Source organism: Macaca thibetana, chromosome 1, assembly GCF_024542745.1.
Source record: "Macaca thibetana thibetana isolate TM-01 chromosome 1, ASM2454274v1, whole genome shotgun sequence".
NCBI lineage: Eukaryota > Metazoa > Chordata > Mammalia > Primates > Cercopithecidae > Macaca > Macaca thibetana.
Genome location: NC_065578.1, coordinates 92201349 through 92220231, shown reverse-complemented (window position 1 = coordinate 92220231; position 18883 = coordinate 92201349). Strand labels below are relative to the sequence as shown.

At 41.3% G+C, this 18883-nt stretch overlaps 2 protein-coding genes and 2 non-coding genes across 4 annotated transcripts in view; 1 reads left to right on the top strand and 3 right to left on the bottom strand.

Annotated features, from left to right (window-relative positions):
* DIPK1A (divergent protein kinase domain 1A) overlaps nucleotides 1–3621 on the top strand; it is a 120710-nt gene extending 117089 nt beyond the window's left edge. Inside the window, exon 5 of the mRNA XM_050806935.1 lies at nucleotides 1612–3621. Within this exon, the coding sequence (XP_050662892.1) occupies nucleotides 1612–2424 (813 nt within the window). The 3' untranslated portion in view covers nucleotides 2425–3621. The remainder of the gene's footprint in view (nucleotides 1–1611) is intronic.
* Nucleotides 3622–3857: 236 nt separating this feature from the next.
* On the bottom strand, nucleotides 3858–14333 carry RPL5 (ribosomal protein L5). Its single transcript, XM_050806944.1, has 8 exons — nucleotides 14235–14333; nucleotides 12901–12970; nucleotides 12697–12812; nucleotides 11425–11559; nucleotides 9362–9564; nucleotides 8127–8304; nucleotides 5146–5234; nucleotides 3858–4018 (listed from the first exon to the last, which is right to left on the bottom strand). Exons 1-8 carry the CDS (start codon nucleotides 14235–14237, stop codon nucleotides 3919–3921), a joined length of 894 nt encoding a protein of 297 aa, XP_050662901.1. The 5' UTR covers nucleotides 14238–14333; the 3' UTR covers nucleotides 3858–3918.
* Nucleotides 4923–5053, bottom strand: LOC126945113 (small nucleolar RNA SNORA66). Its single transcript, XR_007722296.1, has one exon. It is a non-coding gene; the product is annotated as a small nucleolar RNA SNORA66 (small nucleolar RNA).
* LOC126945054 (small nucleolar RNA SNORD21) lies at nucleotides 8377–8471 on the bottom strand. Its single transcript, XR_007722282.1, has one exon. It is a non-coding gene; the product is annotated as a small nucleolar RNA SNORD21 (small nucleolar RNA).
* Nucleotides 14334–18883: the final 4550 nt, after the last annotated feature.

Sequence of the window (18883 nt, the reverse complement as noted above, 5' to 3'; positions counted from 1 at the left end):
AATGGCATGGTCTCGGCTCATTGCAACCTTGCCTCCCAGATTCAAGCAATTCTCCTGCTTCAGCCTCCCAAGCAGCTGGGATTACAGGCACCTGCCACCACACTCGGCTAATTTTTGTATTTTTAGTAGAGATGGGATTTCACTCCCATTTTTAGTAGAGATGGGATTTTGGCGAGGCTGGTCTCGAATTCTGACCTCGTGGTGATCCACCCGCCTCAGCCTCCCAAAGTGCTGGGATTACAGGCGTGAGTCACCACACCCAGCAGTTTTTTTTTTTTTTTTTTTTTTTTTAAGCAGAGACAGGGTTTCACCATGTTGCCCAGGCTGGTCTAGAACTCCTGAGCTCAAGCTATCTGCCCACCTTGGCTTCCCAAAGTGCTGGAATTACAGGCTTGAGCAATTGCGCCCATCAGTATCCCATAAATTTGTAGTTATATCACTAAAACTAATGGGAAAAAAAGCATAGCAGTTCCTCCCATGCAAAAAAAAAAAAAAAATAGTACTCTGCAAATTATTTTTTTTACTTTAGAGAACTACTAATACAAAGATTAAATAGAAATATAAGAAAGTTTTGGGGCCGGGCGCGGTGGCTCAAGCCTGTAATCCCAGCACTTTGGGAGGCCGAGACGGGTGGATCACAAGGTCAGGAGATCGAGACCATCCTGGCTAACCCGGTGAAACCCCCGTCTCTACTAAAAAATACAAAAAACTAGCCGGGCGAGGTGGCGGGCGCCTGTAATCCCAGCTACTCGGAGGCTGAGGCAGGAGAATGGCGTAAACCCGGGAGGCAGAGCTTGCAGTGAGCTGAGATCCGGCCACAGCACTCCAGCCTGGGCGACAGAGCGAGACTCCGTCTCAAAAAAAAAAAAAAAAAAAAAAAAGAAAGTTTTGGGAAAAAAATTTATTTTCATTGCTCTTTTATTTTCACTCAAATTTTTTATTTGGCCATTTTACATGCATTTCAGACTATTTTATCCCAGAGAAACAGGGAAATACTTTTTAACCTTCATTATTATACTACTACTACTTGAACAAAATAATTATTAATGTGATAAAGACAAAATAGGATAAAATAATTAGGCCAGGCATGGTGGCTCATGCCTGTAATCCCAGCACTTTGGGAGGCTGAGGTAGGAGGATCACCTGAGCCCAGGAGTTTGAGACCAGCCTGCACAACATAGTGAGATCCCCATCCCTAAACAAAAGAGAAAATAATTTTTAGTTGACCCTTATTATAACTTTGATGTAAATACATTACAGTACAATTTTTTCAAGTCCACATATGAGGGGGTGGTTTTTTAATGTATGAATGAGGAATAATTACTTTGTTGGTTAACTATCTAAAGGGCCTGAAGGGGACAGGGGAGTTAGAGTGCCATTTTCTAAGAAACAGACAAGTATTCAGTGGGTTTTACTGCAGTTACATAAAGCATGGTTCTAGTTCACTTAGGAAGCATCATAAATATTTGGAGATATAATACATTGTTCTTTTATGGGAATTCAGTACAATTATTTCTAGCATGGTTAATAGTGCCCATAAAGGAACTTAGTATGTTATAGCATGGGAGATATTTTTCATTCCTTCTGTATAATTAGCCAAATTCTTGACAGGCAAAATTGGGTGACCAAGGAAACCTCTCTGAACTGGTTAATCTCATCTTGACGGTGGCTGATGGAGACAAAGATGGCCAGGTTTCCTTGGGAGAAGCAAAATCAGCATGGGCACTTCTTCAACTGAATGAATTTCTTCTCATGGTGATACTTCAAGATAAAGAACATACCCCCAAATTAATGGGATTCTGTGGTGACCTGTATGTGATGGAAAGTGTTGAATATACCTCTCTTTATGGAATAAGCCTTCCTTGGGTCATTGAACTTTTTATTCCTTCTGGGTTCAGAAGAAGCATGGATCAGCTGTTCACACCATCATGGCCAAGAAAGGCAAAAATAGCCATAGGACTTCTAGAATTTGTGGAAGATGTTTTCCATGGCCCCTATGGAAATTTCCTCATGTGCGATACTAGTGCCAGAAACCTAGGATATAATGATAAGTATGATTTGAAAATGGTGGATATGAGAAAAATTGTGCCAGAGACAAACCTGAAAGAACTTATTAAGGATCGTCACTGTGAGTCTGATTTGGACTGTGTCTATGGCACAGATTGTAGAACTAGCTGTGATCAGAGTACAATGAAGTGTACTTCAGAAGTGATACAACCAAACTTGGCAAAAGCCTGTCAGTTACTCAAAGACTACCTACTGCGTGGTGCTCCAAGTGAAATTCGTGAAGAATTAGAAAAGCAGCTTTATTCTTGTATTGCTCTCAAAGTCACAGCAAATCAAATGGAAATGGAACATTCTTTGATACTAAATAACCTAAAAACATTATTGTGGAAGAAAATTTCCTACACTAATGACTCTTAGTTCATTTGGACATAGTTACAATTTTAAGAAACTTGCCACTTTTAAAGAACAATTCTGAGCATTAAAAAAATGGCTTCAGATTCCTGCCAGTTACACACAACTCCTTCCCCCAGGCCTGAGAAGCCACCAGGATGTGATTACTGAAGTAATGGCAGGTGTAAGATCAACAGGTCCCCAAGATGTCATTCCTGCCCTTTTAGAAGCCCTGTTACATCTCTGATGTTCATTATTTAACTATTTTGACTGACTTTAAAAACCAATGCTGTGAAAAGCCTCATTCCATAAACATCAATAGTGAGTCATCTGTAGATTTACCTTAGCCAAAATACCAATGCTGGAAACATTGTGTTTGCATTGAAGCTGCTGTTCAACAAGAAAATTTATAAATTTACTAATGTCTTAGCATGGTAAAGTTTGCACATTAACAGAAATTAAGACTGCAAAGCAGGTTAAACTTGCTCCTTTATAAACAGATGTTGGGTTAATAGCATGGTTTATTCTATTAAAGACTTATACACCCATTTTTAACCTCATTCAGCCATCAGCTGTTATGTGTAGCTTCACAATGTTTCAAGTGGCTTACTTCAAGAAATCTTATACTTGACAATACACCAATTTTATTGACTGAAAATGGATGAACTTTCCTAAAGAGTCAAAGGGCCCATCTTAATATTACACAGCTGACTTGAGCCCTTCAAAACTGACATCTTAAGGCCCAATCAAGATCCACATATCCTGACTTTGATCTTTGTGCAAGTGGGACTGTAAGTGCAAGACTAAAATAAATTATAGCAGACTTTTAACTTTCCATTTTCAAACAGTATACATTCTGTGGGCCAAAGGGCTATTTCTTGAAGAGGCATGTAAATGTATTCATCTAATGTTTTTTTCCCCACGTAAACTTGATATTCAAGGTTTAATATTTGCTCCTTTCATATTTTCACACATATACTCAGATTTGGCATGTACCTTTCAACATCTCCATAAAATTAAAACACCTTTTGGAGAAAAGATCCAGTATTTTCTGCTCAAAGGTTTCACCTACTTAAAGTGGATGTGTTAAAAATCTATGTGACCTTCACTGGACAGCTTTCTCTCAAAACTTTCCTTCAACGCCATGGATTAGCACCAGTTTTGTTTACTTTAAGGTACTTTTCCCATTTATCATCTGGTTATAATAAATGGATGGAAGAAATATTTCCCAGTGATGGCTGGTCTGTTGCTTGCCAGATTTTTAGGAAGAGCTGTTCATCATACAACATAAGGGATAATGACTCCTGTCAGGTAAAACAGAAGCCCAAGAAATAACAACTTTTTCTTAAACAGTTACGCTTGTTTTCTTGGAGGAAAAAACCTGTCAACTCCTTTGCTTTTATAAAATATTTCAGGGTATTTCCTATAAGGTTTGTAAGAATAAGAGCTTAACACAGAAGTAGTTTCTGTCTGTAAGTTTATTATCTTTATCTGAAAAATCACCATAGAAAATTGTTTGGTTTAGCTCTCAGCAGCCCGCTCCTGAGCTCTGAGGAAGCTTGCCTTCTTTTGAGCTACCCGATCCTTCTTCTGAGCAAGGGACATTTTGGGACGGTTCCACCTACAAAAGATACGAATATATATTTTTTAAAGCATAACTGAAGAGAATAGAGAATAATTTAAAATTTTAATTTTAATAGTTTATTTTAAGAGAATATTCAAGACTTTGCAATCACAAGGAGGCTAAATAATCCAAGTTCAAATACATTTACTTATGTATGATCTTAAGCTAACTTTCCCAAACCCCAAGTTCTATAATGTCCTACTACCACAGGGTCAAAAGTCAAATAGAAGACATGTTAGATCCAGCAATCCCACTTCTAGGTATTTGCCCAAATGTTTTGAAATCAGTTTGTCCAAGAGAGTGGCACTCCCATGTTCATTGCAGCACTATATATTAACAACAGATAAATGGATAAAGGAAATGTGGTATACATATACATAATGGAATATTACTCAGTCTTTAAAAAAGATGGAAATTGTCATTTGCAACATGAATGGAAGTGGAGAATATTGTGCTCAGTGAAGTAAGCCAGGCACAAAAAGACAAATACTTCATATTCATATAGAATCTAAAACAATGTAACTCACAGAAGTAGAGAGAAGAATGGTGGTTACAGAGGTTGGTGGGTGCAAAGAATGGGCAGATAGTCAAGTATAAAACCTCCAACTGGAGGAATATGTTTTTTTTTTTAGTTCTATTGCACAGCATGATAATATAGAGTGTTGTACGCTTCACAATTAAGAGAATAAATTTCAAATGTTCTTGCCACAAAGTGTTAAGTATTTGAGGTGAATGTTAAATACACTGATTACTACACATTGTATTTATAGGCCATCACATCACTTTATGCTTACGTGTTCATCAAGTATTACTTTCTATTCCATTTAAAGATCAAAACATGAAAGAGCAACAAAAAGCAACTTTTTTGTCGGCCAATAAAAAATGCAGTAACCAGTACTTAGACTGTACTAGGATAGAAAGCCACCTCAGTAGTGTCTGAGGCTAACACATTTCTATCACCACAGTTACTTTTGCAAACCTGGTTCCCTTCGCTTCTGCCACATCATGCAGAGCTAGTGATCGAGTTTGCACAATTACACCAAGTCTGCCCCACGTGGGAACCACTCCCAACCTGTTTTCTTGAAAAGACAAAAAAAAAAAAAAAAAAAAAAAAAATGACGTACCTCTTCTTTTTAACTTCTTTCTTGGGCTTCTTTTCATAGACTGGATTCTCTCGTATAGCAGCATGAGCTTTCTTATACATCTCCTCCATCTGAAACAAAGGAAAGCAAACAGTACTTGGTTTCATTTCATATGCCCTACTATATTAATGCAACCATAACTTATTTTGTCCTTCTAAGTCAGATTCTCAAAAGGAACTAAACTAAATCAATGTTGGTAAACACTAACTTCTAATAAATTCCCAATTTTTGCCTTATGCAATGTGAATTATCGCTATTCATACAACTCCATCTTAAGAAAAAAAAAATCAGGTCAGGTGTGGTGGTTCATGCCTGTAATCTCAAGCACTTTGGGAGTCTGAAGTGGGAGGATCACTTGAGCCCAGGAGTTTGAGACCAGCTAAGGCAACACAGTGAGACCTGTCTCCACAAAAAAACTAATTAGCCAAGTGGCAATTATTAATGGTGGCATGCACCTGTAGTCCCAGCTGCGGAACTACACTTGAGTCCAGGAAGTCAAGGCTGCAGTGGCACAATCACAGCTCACTGGACCCCTAGCCTAGGTGACAGAATCAGACCTCATCTTCTACCAAAAACTAAAAAAAAAAAAAAAAAAAAAAAAATAGCAGGGCATGGTGATGCACACCTATAATCCCAGCTACCTCGGGAGCCTGAGGTGGGAGGATTGCTTGAGCCCAGAAGTTTGAAGTTGCAATGAGCTATAATTGTGCCATTGCACCCCAACCTGGGCAACAGAACAGAACAAGATCCTGCCTCAAAAAAATAAATAAATAAAATAAGAAAAGAAAAAGAAAAATCTGCAGGTACTTCTGAGAAATTCAGCCACACTTCTTGAGTCACTCTAAATCAAATTTTTGTCGGCAAAAATATTGTGCTTCTCATTTTAAAATGCTGTCTGGCCTAGATTCTTTCATTCAGGAACAAGTGCCAAAAGTATCAGTTAAGATGATTAATGTATGTGACCAAGAGTCACAACACTGACATAGCTTAACTGAGACCAAGGACTGGATACAGGCCAACAAGCAAATTCATCTGTCATCCCACAATCCCTAGGCTTTTGTTTTCCATCTTTATTTCACAGGCCTTTTAAAGTAATTCCCAGCATTATGTACCAAGGACCTCTTCTGTCTTTCACTACTACCAATCCCTAGTATCTGGTGGTAATACAAGGCCTCTAGGACCAGAAAGACGTCAGAAATTTTCCTGAAAAGCCAACCGATTAGGTATGTTATTGGGCAATTTTTTGGTTTGTTTTTTGACACAAAGTCTCGCTCTGTGGCCCAGGCTGGAGTGCAGTAGTGCAATCCCAGCTCAGTGCAACCTCCACCTCCAGGATTCCAGCAATTCTTCTGCCTCAGCCTCCTGAGTCACTGGGATTACAGGAGTGAGCCACCATGCCCAGCTACTTTTTGTATTTTTAGCAGAGACAGGGTTTCACCATATTGGCAAGGCTGGTCTCGAACTCCTGACCTCAAGTGATCTGCCTGCCTCGGCCTCCCAAGTCCAGGGATTACAGGAGTCAGCTACCATGCCCTGCCAGGGCAATTTTGTTCTAAAACTCACTGGGGAAAAAAAAAAAAAGCTGCAACTCTCTGAATACCTAATAATTATAGCCCACTACAGACTATGTCACAGTAATCCAGGTCTCTAAAATTATTCATTCAATGTGGAGATGTGATTACTACATGTATTTGCATAAAGATTATTAGTAAAGGAAAATAATGCAAAAATGCTCACTGCATTTGAAACCTCAACTACCTATACCCATTTTGAAAGTTAATTTCCCTACCTCTTTTAGCACTCTACTATAGCTGTTCACTAACAAATAACAAATCCATTTGATGACTTCATATATAGTCATTCAACAAATCTAAGCAACCCAGTTCCTTCCAAGACATCAGACAAGTAGACATGTAGATAATGCCATGAATCAGGTAAAGACCACTTCCTGTTGGAGACACATCGGATGTCTGCATAGGATTTCAGCAGGCACACTGAAGGATAGAGGCCACTGTAGATAAAATTAATGAGCCAGCTAGAAAAATACATTAGCCAAAAAGTAGTCTAGCTGAAGGAAGGCATGTATACAGGAAAGCATTAGGAAGTCAACATCTGAAAGCACAAACTGTGAGTCTGAAAGTTCTGAGCAAGTATGACATGACTACATCAAGATATAGGTTAGGAAGTAAATTTTGCAGGACTAATAGAATCATAATCTAAAAGTAAATGACCTCTTTTCTTTACCAGGATGAAGTCGTAAGTAACAAAGAAATATAACGCAGTAAAAATTAACGTGCACCTACATTACTGATAAAAAACTACTCTTCTTTTCCTAACTCAGAACTCAAGCTATGTATTTATTCAGCCTTTACACTGTGTCCAAAGCATAGAAATAACAGAAAGTGATCATTTCCCAACTACAACTCTGTTTTTATCCAAAATAGAAGCTACTACACACTAACAAAAAAGGACTTGGGTCAGGCACAATGGCTCTCATCTGTAAGCCCAGCACTTTGGGACTGGTTCTTGCATACATGACTCCCCTCATTTCTACATCATGCAAACCCAGTGATCAAATCTCTTTTCCTGTGTACATGTCTGAGATAATTGGAAAGCCCAGAATATAGCACACATATGCTACGAAGAGCTTCCCTCTCAGATGGTACCAAATAAGTGAAGTTTATTATCTAGCACCTCCTATCAAACAAAGCAGATTACAACTATGATTACAGGAATGACATCTACAAATACATAACAGCCAAAGCATAAAAGGTAGCCAAATCTTCAGATACTTGAAGTCTCCCACACCTGAGGATCTAAAAGATTACTAAAAGAATGTTGACATGTCTAGCTCAGTACTACCTTGAAACTACCTATATAACAATGTTACCTGCCCCCAAAACAAGTAATAAACCTATTTCTATAAATTAACCAATATAGATATTTTTAGGTAAATGTTTTACCATGTCTGGAGTTACACTGTTCTTTATGTATTGAGAGAACTGTTTCTTGTAAGCATCTTCATCTTCTTCCATTAAGTAGCGCATGTAATCTGCAACATTCTGGCCCATGATGTGCTTCCGGTGTACTTCTGCATTAAATTCCTTGCTTTCAGAATCATAACCGGGGAATCGTTTGGTACTAAAATAAAGTTATTCATATTTTAGTATAGACTCACTTAACTTAGTTTACTAGTAAGAATTTACTTCAGTAGCTGCCATCAGTCCCGTCTTGAAACAATTATCGCATCATATGCAACCAAAGGACCAACTACTGACTGCTCAGTTAGTGGGATATCATCATTCAGCAGCTCATCTCTGAATTCCAGGACAGAAATGAAATTCATGCTACAAACACCTTTAAAAGCCATTACCAAGGCTTTCTACCATGCAAAACTAGGTATCCAGCACATTAGCACAGGAAGGAGTTTCAAAACTTATACTCTAAATCCTTTAATTTTCAGTGGGTATATGTGAATAAGTGATTTGTCCAAGATCACAGTTAATGAAATTGTCAAGTGAGAATGCTCTTGGTGTACTTGCAACTAACTCCCCCCACCCACCTCCACATCATAAAAGCAAAATTTCAGTTGGGCTATATTTTAGGCTTACCAAAAATTACTATTTCTTGGTTAAATCACCAAATACTAAAATATTCCTAAGAAGTTAATAAATCAAGATGCATAGACTCAACAATAAAAAATACCATTAAACCAACAGAACTACAAATTAACCTACTTAACTTCCCAAAATGGCCTACAATCTTATTCCTAAGTTGCAGGTTTAGAAATCTCTCATAAGCCTTTTCCTCAAACTCCTTATCAAATTCTAGGATCCACCTTTTTGCATAATTCAGCAAATCATTTTTATTCTGATTGAAAAAAGAAAGTACATGGAGAAAGAGGATGGAGTTGCTCATTGCTAATAAAAATTAAGTCATATGCAAAAGGTAGTGGTTTCAATCCCATCTCTTTAACTGGCCCGAAAAACCTGGACAAATAACTCTGAGCCTCTGACTCTTAATTTATAAAATGGGCTATAATTCCCTCCTGCCCTACCAGGTTTCTCCTGCATGGTACCTAGGCATACAGGAGGCATTCAATGATAGCTACTTTAATTCAGTTATCCCCACAACCCAACTAGTTAAAAACAGGGAAGTACCAGAATCCAGGCACCAAGATCTTAAATAGTATTCTTACCTGTGAGGGATAGACAAGCCTCCATCCACAGCTCCCTTCAGGGCGCCAAAAACTTTATTGCCAGTGGTAGTTCTGGCAAGGCCTGCATCCAAATAGCAGGTAAAGGCACCTGGCTGACCATCAATGCTTTCCACATTGTATTCATCGCCAGTTACCTCCACTTGGCCTTCATAGATCTTGTCCATGCCAAACCTATTGAGAAGCTATTAAAGAAACCAACGTAAATGCTGGTTTGAATTATTCAAGCTGTTCTAAAATTAAAATAGCTTATGTCATAACCGTAAGGACCACTGACATCTGGAAAAGAAAATTTCCTTCCACACCCACCCCTTTCACCAGATCCACTTGGTCATGAATTTTTAAATGCTATAAAAAGAATCTTAAAACATTCGATTTCACCTGAAACAATTTTGTTTTATGACTTCTGCATCTTTGCTACATGTCCACACTTGACTTATGCAGCAATCAATGAAAATGCATAAATTTGATTCTTACACTTACTCAGGGAGGTTATCTCCACATCCAGTATATTTGCTTAGAATAATTCATCAACTACATATTTTGATGCCATAACATGTAGTTTAACTTAATCTGGAGTAAAATTTTAAGGGTAGAATCCTGGACAAAAGGAGCATCATTTGTGGCTCTATTCTCCAACTACATTATGTTAACCTGAGCCACTCCTCTGCTGGTACACAGTCGCCTAGGTATGGTTCCACAAGTAGTGCCTTTAAACCAAATTGTCCTCATGACAATGTCCTCTCCATTCAAATGTTGTTTATAACCAATGATGTGAGTTGTGTCATCAACCTTGATGCACATGCTTAACAATTCCATTGCAAAACCAGGTCAAAAACTGAGATAATAAAAACAAGGCAAAATCCCATCTTCATTTGCTAGCAAAATAGAGCATATACAGCAAACACTGCCAACCAGATGGAAAAATGTTTAGAACAAAAATAAATCTTCCTATCAATGACCACTCTCCAAAACACTAAGATTCTCTCTTTTTTTTTTTTTTTTTTTGAAACGGAGTTTTGCTCTTGTTGCCCAGGCTGGAGTGCAATGGCGTGATCTCAGCTCACTGCAACCTCTGCCTTCTGGGTTCAAGTGATTCTCCTGCCTCAGCCTCCCAAGTAGTTGGGACTACCAGCACACACACCATCATGCCCGGCTTTCTTTTTTTTTTTTCTATTTTTTTTAGTAGAGACAGGGCTTCACCATGCTGGCCAGGCTAGTCAAACTCCTAACCTCAAGTGACCCACCGTTCTCGGCCTCCCAAAGTGCTGGGATTATAGGCTTGAGCCACTGCGCCCAGCCAAGATTCTCCAGTTTTAATGTGCATATAAATCACTTGGTACATACTATCAAAATACAGATTCCAGACGGTCTAGAGTGGAGTTCCCAAAAGTCTGCATTTTTAATGTTTGCCAACATCCAGAATGTATACCTAAGTAGCAAATAGTCACTAGCTACAAGTAGATTTTCTTTTTTTTTTTTTGAGACAGAGTCTCGCTCTGTTGCCCAGGCTGCAGTGGCCGGATCTCAGCTCACTGCAAGCTCCGCCTCCTGGGTTTACGCCATTCTCCTGCCTCAGCCTCCCGAGTACCTGGGACTACAGGCGCCCACCACCATGCCGGGCTAGTTTTTTCTATTTTTTTTTTTAGTAGAGATGGGGTTTCACCGTGTTAGCCAGGATGGCCTCGATCTCCTGACCTCGTGATCCGCCCATCTCGGCCTCCCAAAGTGCTGGGATTACAGGCTTGAGCCACCGTGCCCAGCCAAGTAGATTTTCAAATACAAGTTTATATACTGCTGGAACTCAACAGCCACAGGTTGCTAGTGGCAAAACCACTGGACAGCAAATTACAGATTTGTGTCATTGCAGAAAAGTTTACTGGAAAGAGCTGACCTAGATAGATCCATAAACAGGGCAGAAAACTGGAAGCAGGCACTCTCCTGAAGCACAACTGAAGCTATCTTATCCATTTACAGACATCTTACAGAAAACTCTCCAAGCAATGAGCCGCAAACTACATCAATTAAAGTCATCTTGTACATACCCTGCGGGCCAGCAGCAGGCCAGTACAATATGCTGCAGCATAGTTTGTCAGGCCAACCTTCACACCGTATTTTGGCAGTTCGTGTGCATATGCTGCGCAGACTATCATATCCCCCTCTATACGGGCATAAGCAATCTACAGTAAGAGAAAAACTAGGTTAGTAATCTGTTGCTTTCACACTCTCATTACATCTTAATGATTTCTTTTCAAAGGAATTAAAAAAACATTGATGGACATAAATGTGCATCACTTAAAATGCTTAAGACTCTTAGCTGGGTTACTAGTAAATTAGAGGTACTTAAAAAGTCAAAGAGGAATATCCAAATATTTCAATCATCTTTTGAACTAAACATAACTAAATTCGGCAAAGTCTCAGGAACCTAATGTTTAGTTATCTGAACTTGGGTACGGAGGAAGACAATGCCTTCACAATCAACAAATTATTGGCCCAGAACACAGGTGTGCCTACCTGCTACAAAATATCAATAAATCTTAACTCTCAGAATTTCTCCTAGTTGTAAAAGCCCAGGATTCTAGCTTTCAGAGTCCAGTGAGAGTGCTCCTGGTACAACAGCAAACTGACACTTCCTAAAGGTCTTTCATGCGGGAGCCACCTTTGTATATTTTATTAAAACCTATTTCAAAGAATAAGCAGAACAAGCTTAAATCCCTGTTTAACTCGCAACTACCTCTTCAGTGGTTAAGTGGCATACAAGGCCATATAGGAAAAATAAGGACAAACCCTACTCTTCTACTGGAATTGGGATGGGCAAGAACTTCTTACTTGCTTCTAATCTCCCCATCCCACACACATAAAACAAATCAGTCTCTTACTCTCTCGCCTAGGTTGGAGGGCAGAGGTGTGATCTCACTTCACTGCAGCCTCAACCTCGGGGCTCAAACAATCCTTCCACTGAGTGGCTGGGACTACAGGCGCGCCCCACCATGCCCAGCTAATTTTCTTACATTTTTTGTGAAGACAAACTCTCACTATATTGCCCAGGCTGGTCTGAAACTCCTGGGCTCAAGCAATCTTTCCAAAGTGCTGCGATTACAGGCATGAGCCACCATGCCCAACCAAGAGCATTTTTTAAAGTACCAATTTCCCAGGCTCCAATTCTAGACTTACTAAAAGGAAAAGAAATTATTCACTGAATGCTTTTGGAGGTGCTAGACAGCCCTTCTAACACACACACCATGTGCTTTGCTTCCCAAGCACAATTTCTCTAGCAGTAAAAAAAAAAAAAGGGGAATGTCTAGAATATAACTTACCTGACAAATGATATCTCTGTTTGTTACACGAACTATCATCCTGTATTTGGGTGTGTTGTATTTATTTTTATCCTGTATCACCAAGCGTTTCCGAGCATAGTAATCAGTTTTACCCTCTGAGAAAGAAAAAAGTAATTTTAGAAAAGATATTCCACTGCATCTGCAAAGCAGATTAATATTGTAAACACAAAAAGGTGACAGTACCTCGTCGTCTTCTAAATTTCACTTGGTATCTCTTAAAGTAGGCCTTATTCTTAACAACTTTAACAAACCCCTTAAAGAAAAAAGGATGTTATTAAAACTTTGATAATGTCTTAGCCTATGATACTTTTGACATGAATTAACCATGTAACAAAATAACACTCGAACTTCAAGAGCAAAAACAAACTGTCACTTGCAGAATCCCATGTTTCACAAGCAACTAGGGTTCAAGAATTTTTTCCTCTACATTCCATGTCACAGACTGATAGTTTTATAAAACACAATAAAAACGAATCATTAGAGAAATATGGAATAAAAGAAACATACAAAATGCAGATCCCAATTTATTACATTTAAAGCTATAAAATTATTGTTACATTGCTTTCAAAAGGTTTAAACGCTCTCAATTTCCGTACTTTTTTCTTCGAGGACCAGCACCAGCAACTGTGCCAAACTTTTGCGAAGCACTGCTCTAGACAGCAGTCAGTGGCGCCAAACGTCAGTCTGTTCGGAACACGCTATGTCCCATTTCGAAAATCTAGCCTCAAATAACAACTACATACCTCTCTCGCTTCCCACGTATGTTTTTCAAAAGCCTAAATTACCTGCCACAAAGCTTAACTGGGTAAGAGCACATTCAGCAATAATTCCCCACTAAAACAGCACTGTTCCCCATCAGCTAAAGCAACATTTCATCCCACCCTTGGGGCCCTACCCCAATAATTAATAACTCGTCCGGCGACGGCCTCCAGAGGAAGAGGCAGGAGGCACGTATTCCACGTTAAAGGAGTTTCCGGGGCCCAGGAACACCTCCGCCTCCAAGCTCCACTGACAATTTTGGCTTCAAAGCCACTTGCTTGGCCCACCAGCACAAGCTTCCTAAAAGACTCGCCCGCTCCGACATTCTCCCGGAAAAGCCACGAAGTACTCGGTACTCGGAGCTCGAGCGGGACCCGAGGACCTACAGCCCCCCTCCATTCCGGCGTTCTCCAGCTAGGCTGAGGCCGACTGCTTGCGACCTCTCACGCCAGGCCGCTTGCCAGCGCCCCCTCACACTAGACGGCAGTATCCCCACTCAGGCCGTCTAAACTCACCCTTCTCCCCAATCCGCAGTCCAAGCTCTCGCTACCCTTCTTCGCCAACCCCTCCCCCCAAGTTCGCGCACCGGGCGGCAGCCATTTAAGGCCACGCTGGGAGCTGCACCTCGACCTAGTCACAGCCAGCAATCTAACGCCATCCGGCCCCTGCGACGCGCGACACGGGCCCTAGGCTGGCGTACGGACAAGAAAAGGGAACCTCCGTGTATCTAGAGCCCCGAGACCGAGGCATAAACTCACCATCCTGCGGAACAGACACCAGCGTCCGCGGGTCGACAGAGACCTGCAGGCCCAGCGGCGCTAGAGGGGGGGGAAAAGGGCCACAGCTCTTGCGCAGGCGCAGTATGTAGCGCAGGCAGTCACGCCAGTGACGTGTGGAAGAGAGAAGGCGTCGGCCACAAAGCGTTTTACGTTCCGCCCCCTGCTGGCAGGAGGGTGAATGCCTGCACAAGCTGTCAAGGTTCCAACGCTCGGGGTATCTCATAGGATCCGTGCGGTGAGGAGGAGCAGGGAGGATTAGTGGAGCCTTTCGCTTTCTTTGCTACAGCGTTTTTGTTTTGTTTTGTTTTGTTTTGTTTTGTTTTGTTCTGTTCTGTTTTGTTCATAACAAACGTATTTTGCTTTTCTAAGCAGGAAAAAAAAATTAAATAGGGCAAGTTTGCTTGGGAGCCCTCTTGCCTTCTCTGGGCTACTCATCCTGGTCCAAGAGCAAACGGACCCACCCTCCCATCTCACCCCCAGGAAGCCTTCCCTGAGAGCCCCAAGCCTGGGATAGGGGCCACTCCTCTGCCTTCCTACGGCAGCTTTCTACCGGCTTCAGCCCACCACAGACTGTCAACTTTCCGAGGGTGGGCCCTGATGTCCACCTCTGACTCTCCAGCACCTAGCAGGGTATCAGCTGCTCACCATCAGAGCTGGAAGAAGGTACGGCCAACCAGGATGACAGGGTTAAGTGACTCCAAAACACTGCCACTAGGATAAATCAGAATTAGGGTGCCAATTACCTCTGATTCCAACTTGTAATTCCTTATATAACAGGAAAAATAAACAGAGTCCACTATGGCCGATGTCAACAGAGCTCTAGAGCAGAAAACTTAAAACACTTCTCACAGGAATTGTGATTCTATTTTTGCAGGGCCACCTTTGAAAGTGTAGAGAAAGACGTATTCAATTCGTATTTATAGAAAATATTTAAAAACCTTCATTTTGGTGGATTATCAAGTTATTAGCCTACCAAAAGGGCTCCATGTCTTGGTCAGGCCTTGCTTACATTGGAGGCAAAAGCATCAGGAAGGAAAGTCTGCCTGGATACAGGCCCGCTCCTAACTTTTGTGTGTTTTAGGACAAGGGTTCATGGGAAGACCCACATACCATTCATCTGAATATTTAGAAGTCATGGGCCGGGCACAGTAGCTCAGGCCAGGTGCGGTGGCTCACGCCTGTAATCCCAGCACTTTGGGAGGCTGAGGCAGGTGGATCACGAGGTCAAGCGATCGAGACCATCCTGGACAACAAGGTGAAACCCCATCTCTGCTAAAAATACAAAAACTAGCCGGGCATGGTGACACGCACCTGTAGTACCAGCTACTCAGGAGGCTGAGACAGGAGAATCACTTGAACGAGGGGGGCAGAGGTTGCAGTGAGCTGAGATTGTGCCACTGCACTCCAGCCTGGTGACAGAGTGAGACTCCGTCTCAAAAAAAAAAAAAAAAAAGTCATGAAGCAGGCTGGACGTGGTGGGTCAGGCCTGTAATCCCAGCACTTTGGGAGGCCAAGGCAGGAGGATCACTTAAACCCAGGAGTTGGAGACCGGCCTGGGAAACATAGTGAGACCCTGTCTCTATAAAAAATAAAATCGAAGGCCGGGCACGGTGGCTCGAGCCTGTAATCCCAGCACTTTGGGAGGCCGAGACGGGCGGATCACGAGGTCAGGAGATGGAGACCATCCTGGCTAACACGGTGAAACCCCATCTCTACTAAAAAATACAAAAAACTAGCTGGGCGAGGTGGCAGGCACCTGTAGTCCCAGCTACTCGGGAGGCTGAGGCAGGAGAATGGCGTGAACCTGGGAGGCAGAGCTTTCAGTGAGCTGAGATCCGGCCACTGCACTCCAGCCTGGGCGACAGAGCGAGACTCCGTCTCAAAAAAATAAATAAATAAAATAAAATCCAAACAAAGAAGTTATGAAACAAATAACATGTTAAATTAAATATACTTTATCATCCTTATCCCTCTCCTTTTTACCTTATAAATCCATAACAAGAAAATTAAAAATATGTATACCTGTTCCCCTTGGTCACAGTCAGGGGTCTATGGCTAGCATGGCTTGCTCAGCCAGTGCAGTTGGTGACACCAGGGGCCAGGGGGTAATTGTCCAGATCCTCAGATAACAGCACCTTATTCAAGTGGTAAAAGTTAAAAATCATCAACAGTGGGATGAATTAACATTATAGGTTCACACCTGTAATCCCAGCATTTTGGGAGGCTGAGCCAGGAGGATCGCTTCAGCCCAGGAGTTCGAGACCAGCCTGGGCACATAAGAAGACCCCTATCTCTAGGGAAAGAAAAAAGGAAAGGAAAGAAAAAATAAATTAACATGATATGCCTCCTGATGCGCCGAGAAGAACACAAAAGCATTTCCTACCAAATTTACATAATCTAATCTAAAATAGTTATCTAATATGTACCAACCAATTCTAATCATGATGAAACTACATGTAAACCCAAATTTAGATAATTCTACAAAGTAACTGGCCTGTTCTCTTCAAAAATGACAAGATCATGAGAGATAAGGAAAGCCTAAACAATATTCCAGACTGAAAGAGACCAAAGTGACACGACAACTGTCTGCAATGTGTGATTCCATATTGCATCCTGGACAAGACAGGAAAAAGGGAAATAAGAAGGCTTTGTATTTCTTTTGTTCAAAGGACATTGTCAGAACAATCAGTGAAATTTTACTGAAGTCTGGATTAGGTGATAGTAAAGAATCAATATTAAATTCTTCTTCTTATTTTTTTTTTTTGAGATGGAGTTTTGCTCTTGTTGCCCAGGCTGGAGTGCAATGGCACAATCTCGGCTCACCACAACCTCTGCCGCCTGGGTTCAAGCAGTTCTCCTGCCTTAGCCTCCCAAGCAGTTAGGATTACAGGCATGCGCCACTACGCCCGGCTAATTTTGTATTTTTAGTAGACACGGGGTTTCTCCATGTTGATCAGGCTGGTCTCGAACTCCTGACCTCAGATGATCTGCCCCCCTTGGCCTCCCAAACTGCTGGGATTACAGGCGTGAGGCACCAAGCCTGGCTAAATTCTGATTTTCATAGGTAGACTGGTTATGAATGAGAGTTCTTTTTTTTTTTTAAGGTAATACACACTGAACTATTTTGGAGTAGTGGGCATTATTTCTGCAACTTAGTCTTAGTTGCAGTAAGTGACTTTCTTAGTAAATGGCTTAGAAAAAAATTACATGTATGTATATACATATACATATATGTGCATATAAAGAGAGAGAGATTAAGGCAAAAATGTGTTAAAATGGTGACAGCGGGGAACTTGGGAGAAGGGTATATGGAAACTCTTTGTACGGTTCTTAACCCAATCAGTGGTTTTGAAATTATTTCAAAATAAAAAATAAAACATTGGCTGGGCAACATGGCTCACCCCTGTAATGCCAGGACTTTGGGATGCCTAAGCAGGTGGATCGCTTGAGGTCAGGAGTTTGAGACCAGCCTGGGCAACATGATGACTCCTCATCTCTACAAAAAATACAAAAATTTTAGCTGGGCATGATGGTACGTGCCTGTGGTCCCAGCTACTTGGGAGGCTGAAGTGGGAGGATCACATGAACCCAGGAGGCAGAGATTACAGCGAGTCATGATCTCGCCACTGCACTCCAGCCTGGGTGATACAGCAAGACCCTGTCTCGTAAAATCAAAAAACAAAAAACCTGCTGCTAGAATGGGAGCTATTTCTTATTTATTATTCCTCCTAGAATATAGCTTTTATTATTTGAAATGAAAGTGAACTCAGATATGGCCAGGCACAGTGGCTCCCACCTATAATCCCAGCACTTTGGGAGGCCCAGGCGGGCAGATCACAAGGTCACGAGTTCGAGACCAGCCTGACCAATATGGTGAAACCCCATCTCTACTAAAAATACAAAAATTAGCTGAGGGTGGTGGTGGGCGCCTGTAGTCCCAGCTACTCGGGAGGCTGAGGCAGGAGAATCTCTTGAATGTGGGGGGCAGAGGTTGCAATAAGCTGAGATCACGACACTGCACTCCAGCCTGGGTGGCAGAGCGACACTCTATCTCAAAAAAAAAAAAAAAAGGGGTGAACTCAGATCTTCATGAGTTCAAAAAGACAAAACATATCTTCGTCAAATATGTCAACCATACATTACAAATAGGAAATAAATCAGCAGCTCTCTCTGCTCTCCACCATGTGAGGACACAAGGAGGAGTCAGCAGTCTGCAACCTGGAAGAGGCCGTCACCAGAACTGAACCATGCAGGCACCCTGATCTCAGACTTCCGGCCTCCTGGAACTGTGAGAAATAAAGTTTCGTTGTTTATAAGTTTAAAAAAAAATCAGCAATTTTTAGTTCTAGCACTGATGATTTATTTGATGATTTAACACAAATATGTGAAAATGTTTCTAAGATATTAACTATATACTATGATTTTGAGGTGCCTGCTTATTGCTCTGATTAGCTGGTTATATATTGAAACAAGCAACTTTCATGATTACGATCAAAGAACATCTTTTTTTTTTTTTTTTGAGACTGAGTCTGGCTCTGTCGCCCAGGCTGGAGTGCAGTGGCCGGATCTCAGCTCACTGCAAGCTCCGCCTCCCGGGTTTACGCCATTCTCCTGCCTCAGCCTCCCGA

What these genes read in the sequence shown, in the direction of transcription:
- RPL5 (XM_050806944.1), bottom strand. An exon ending in GCCTGCTGCTGGCCCGCAGG is followed by an intron (nt 9,565 to 11,424) that starts GTATGTACAAGA and finishes TTTCTTTAATAG; the next exon opens with CTTCTCAATAGGTTTGGCAT. An exon ending in ACAGTGTAACTCCAGACATG is followed by an intron (nt 5,235 to 8,126) that starts GTAAAACATTTA and finishes CCTTTGTTTCAG; the next exon opens with ATGGAGGAGATGTATAAGAA.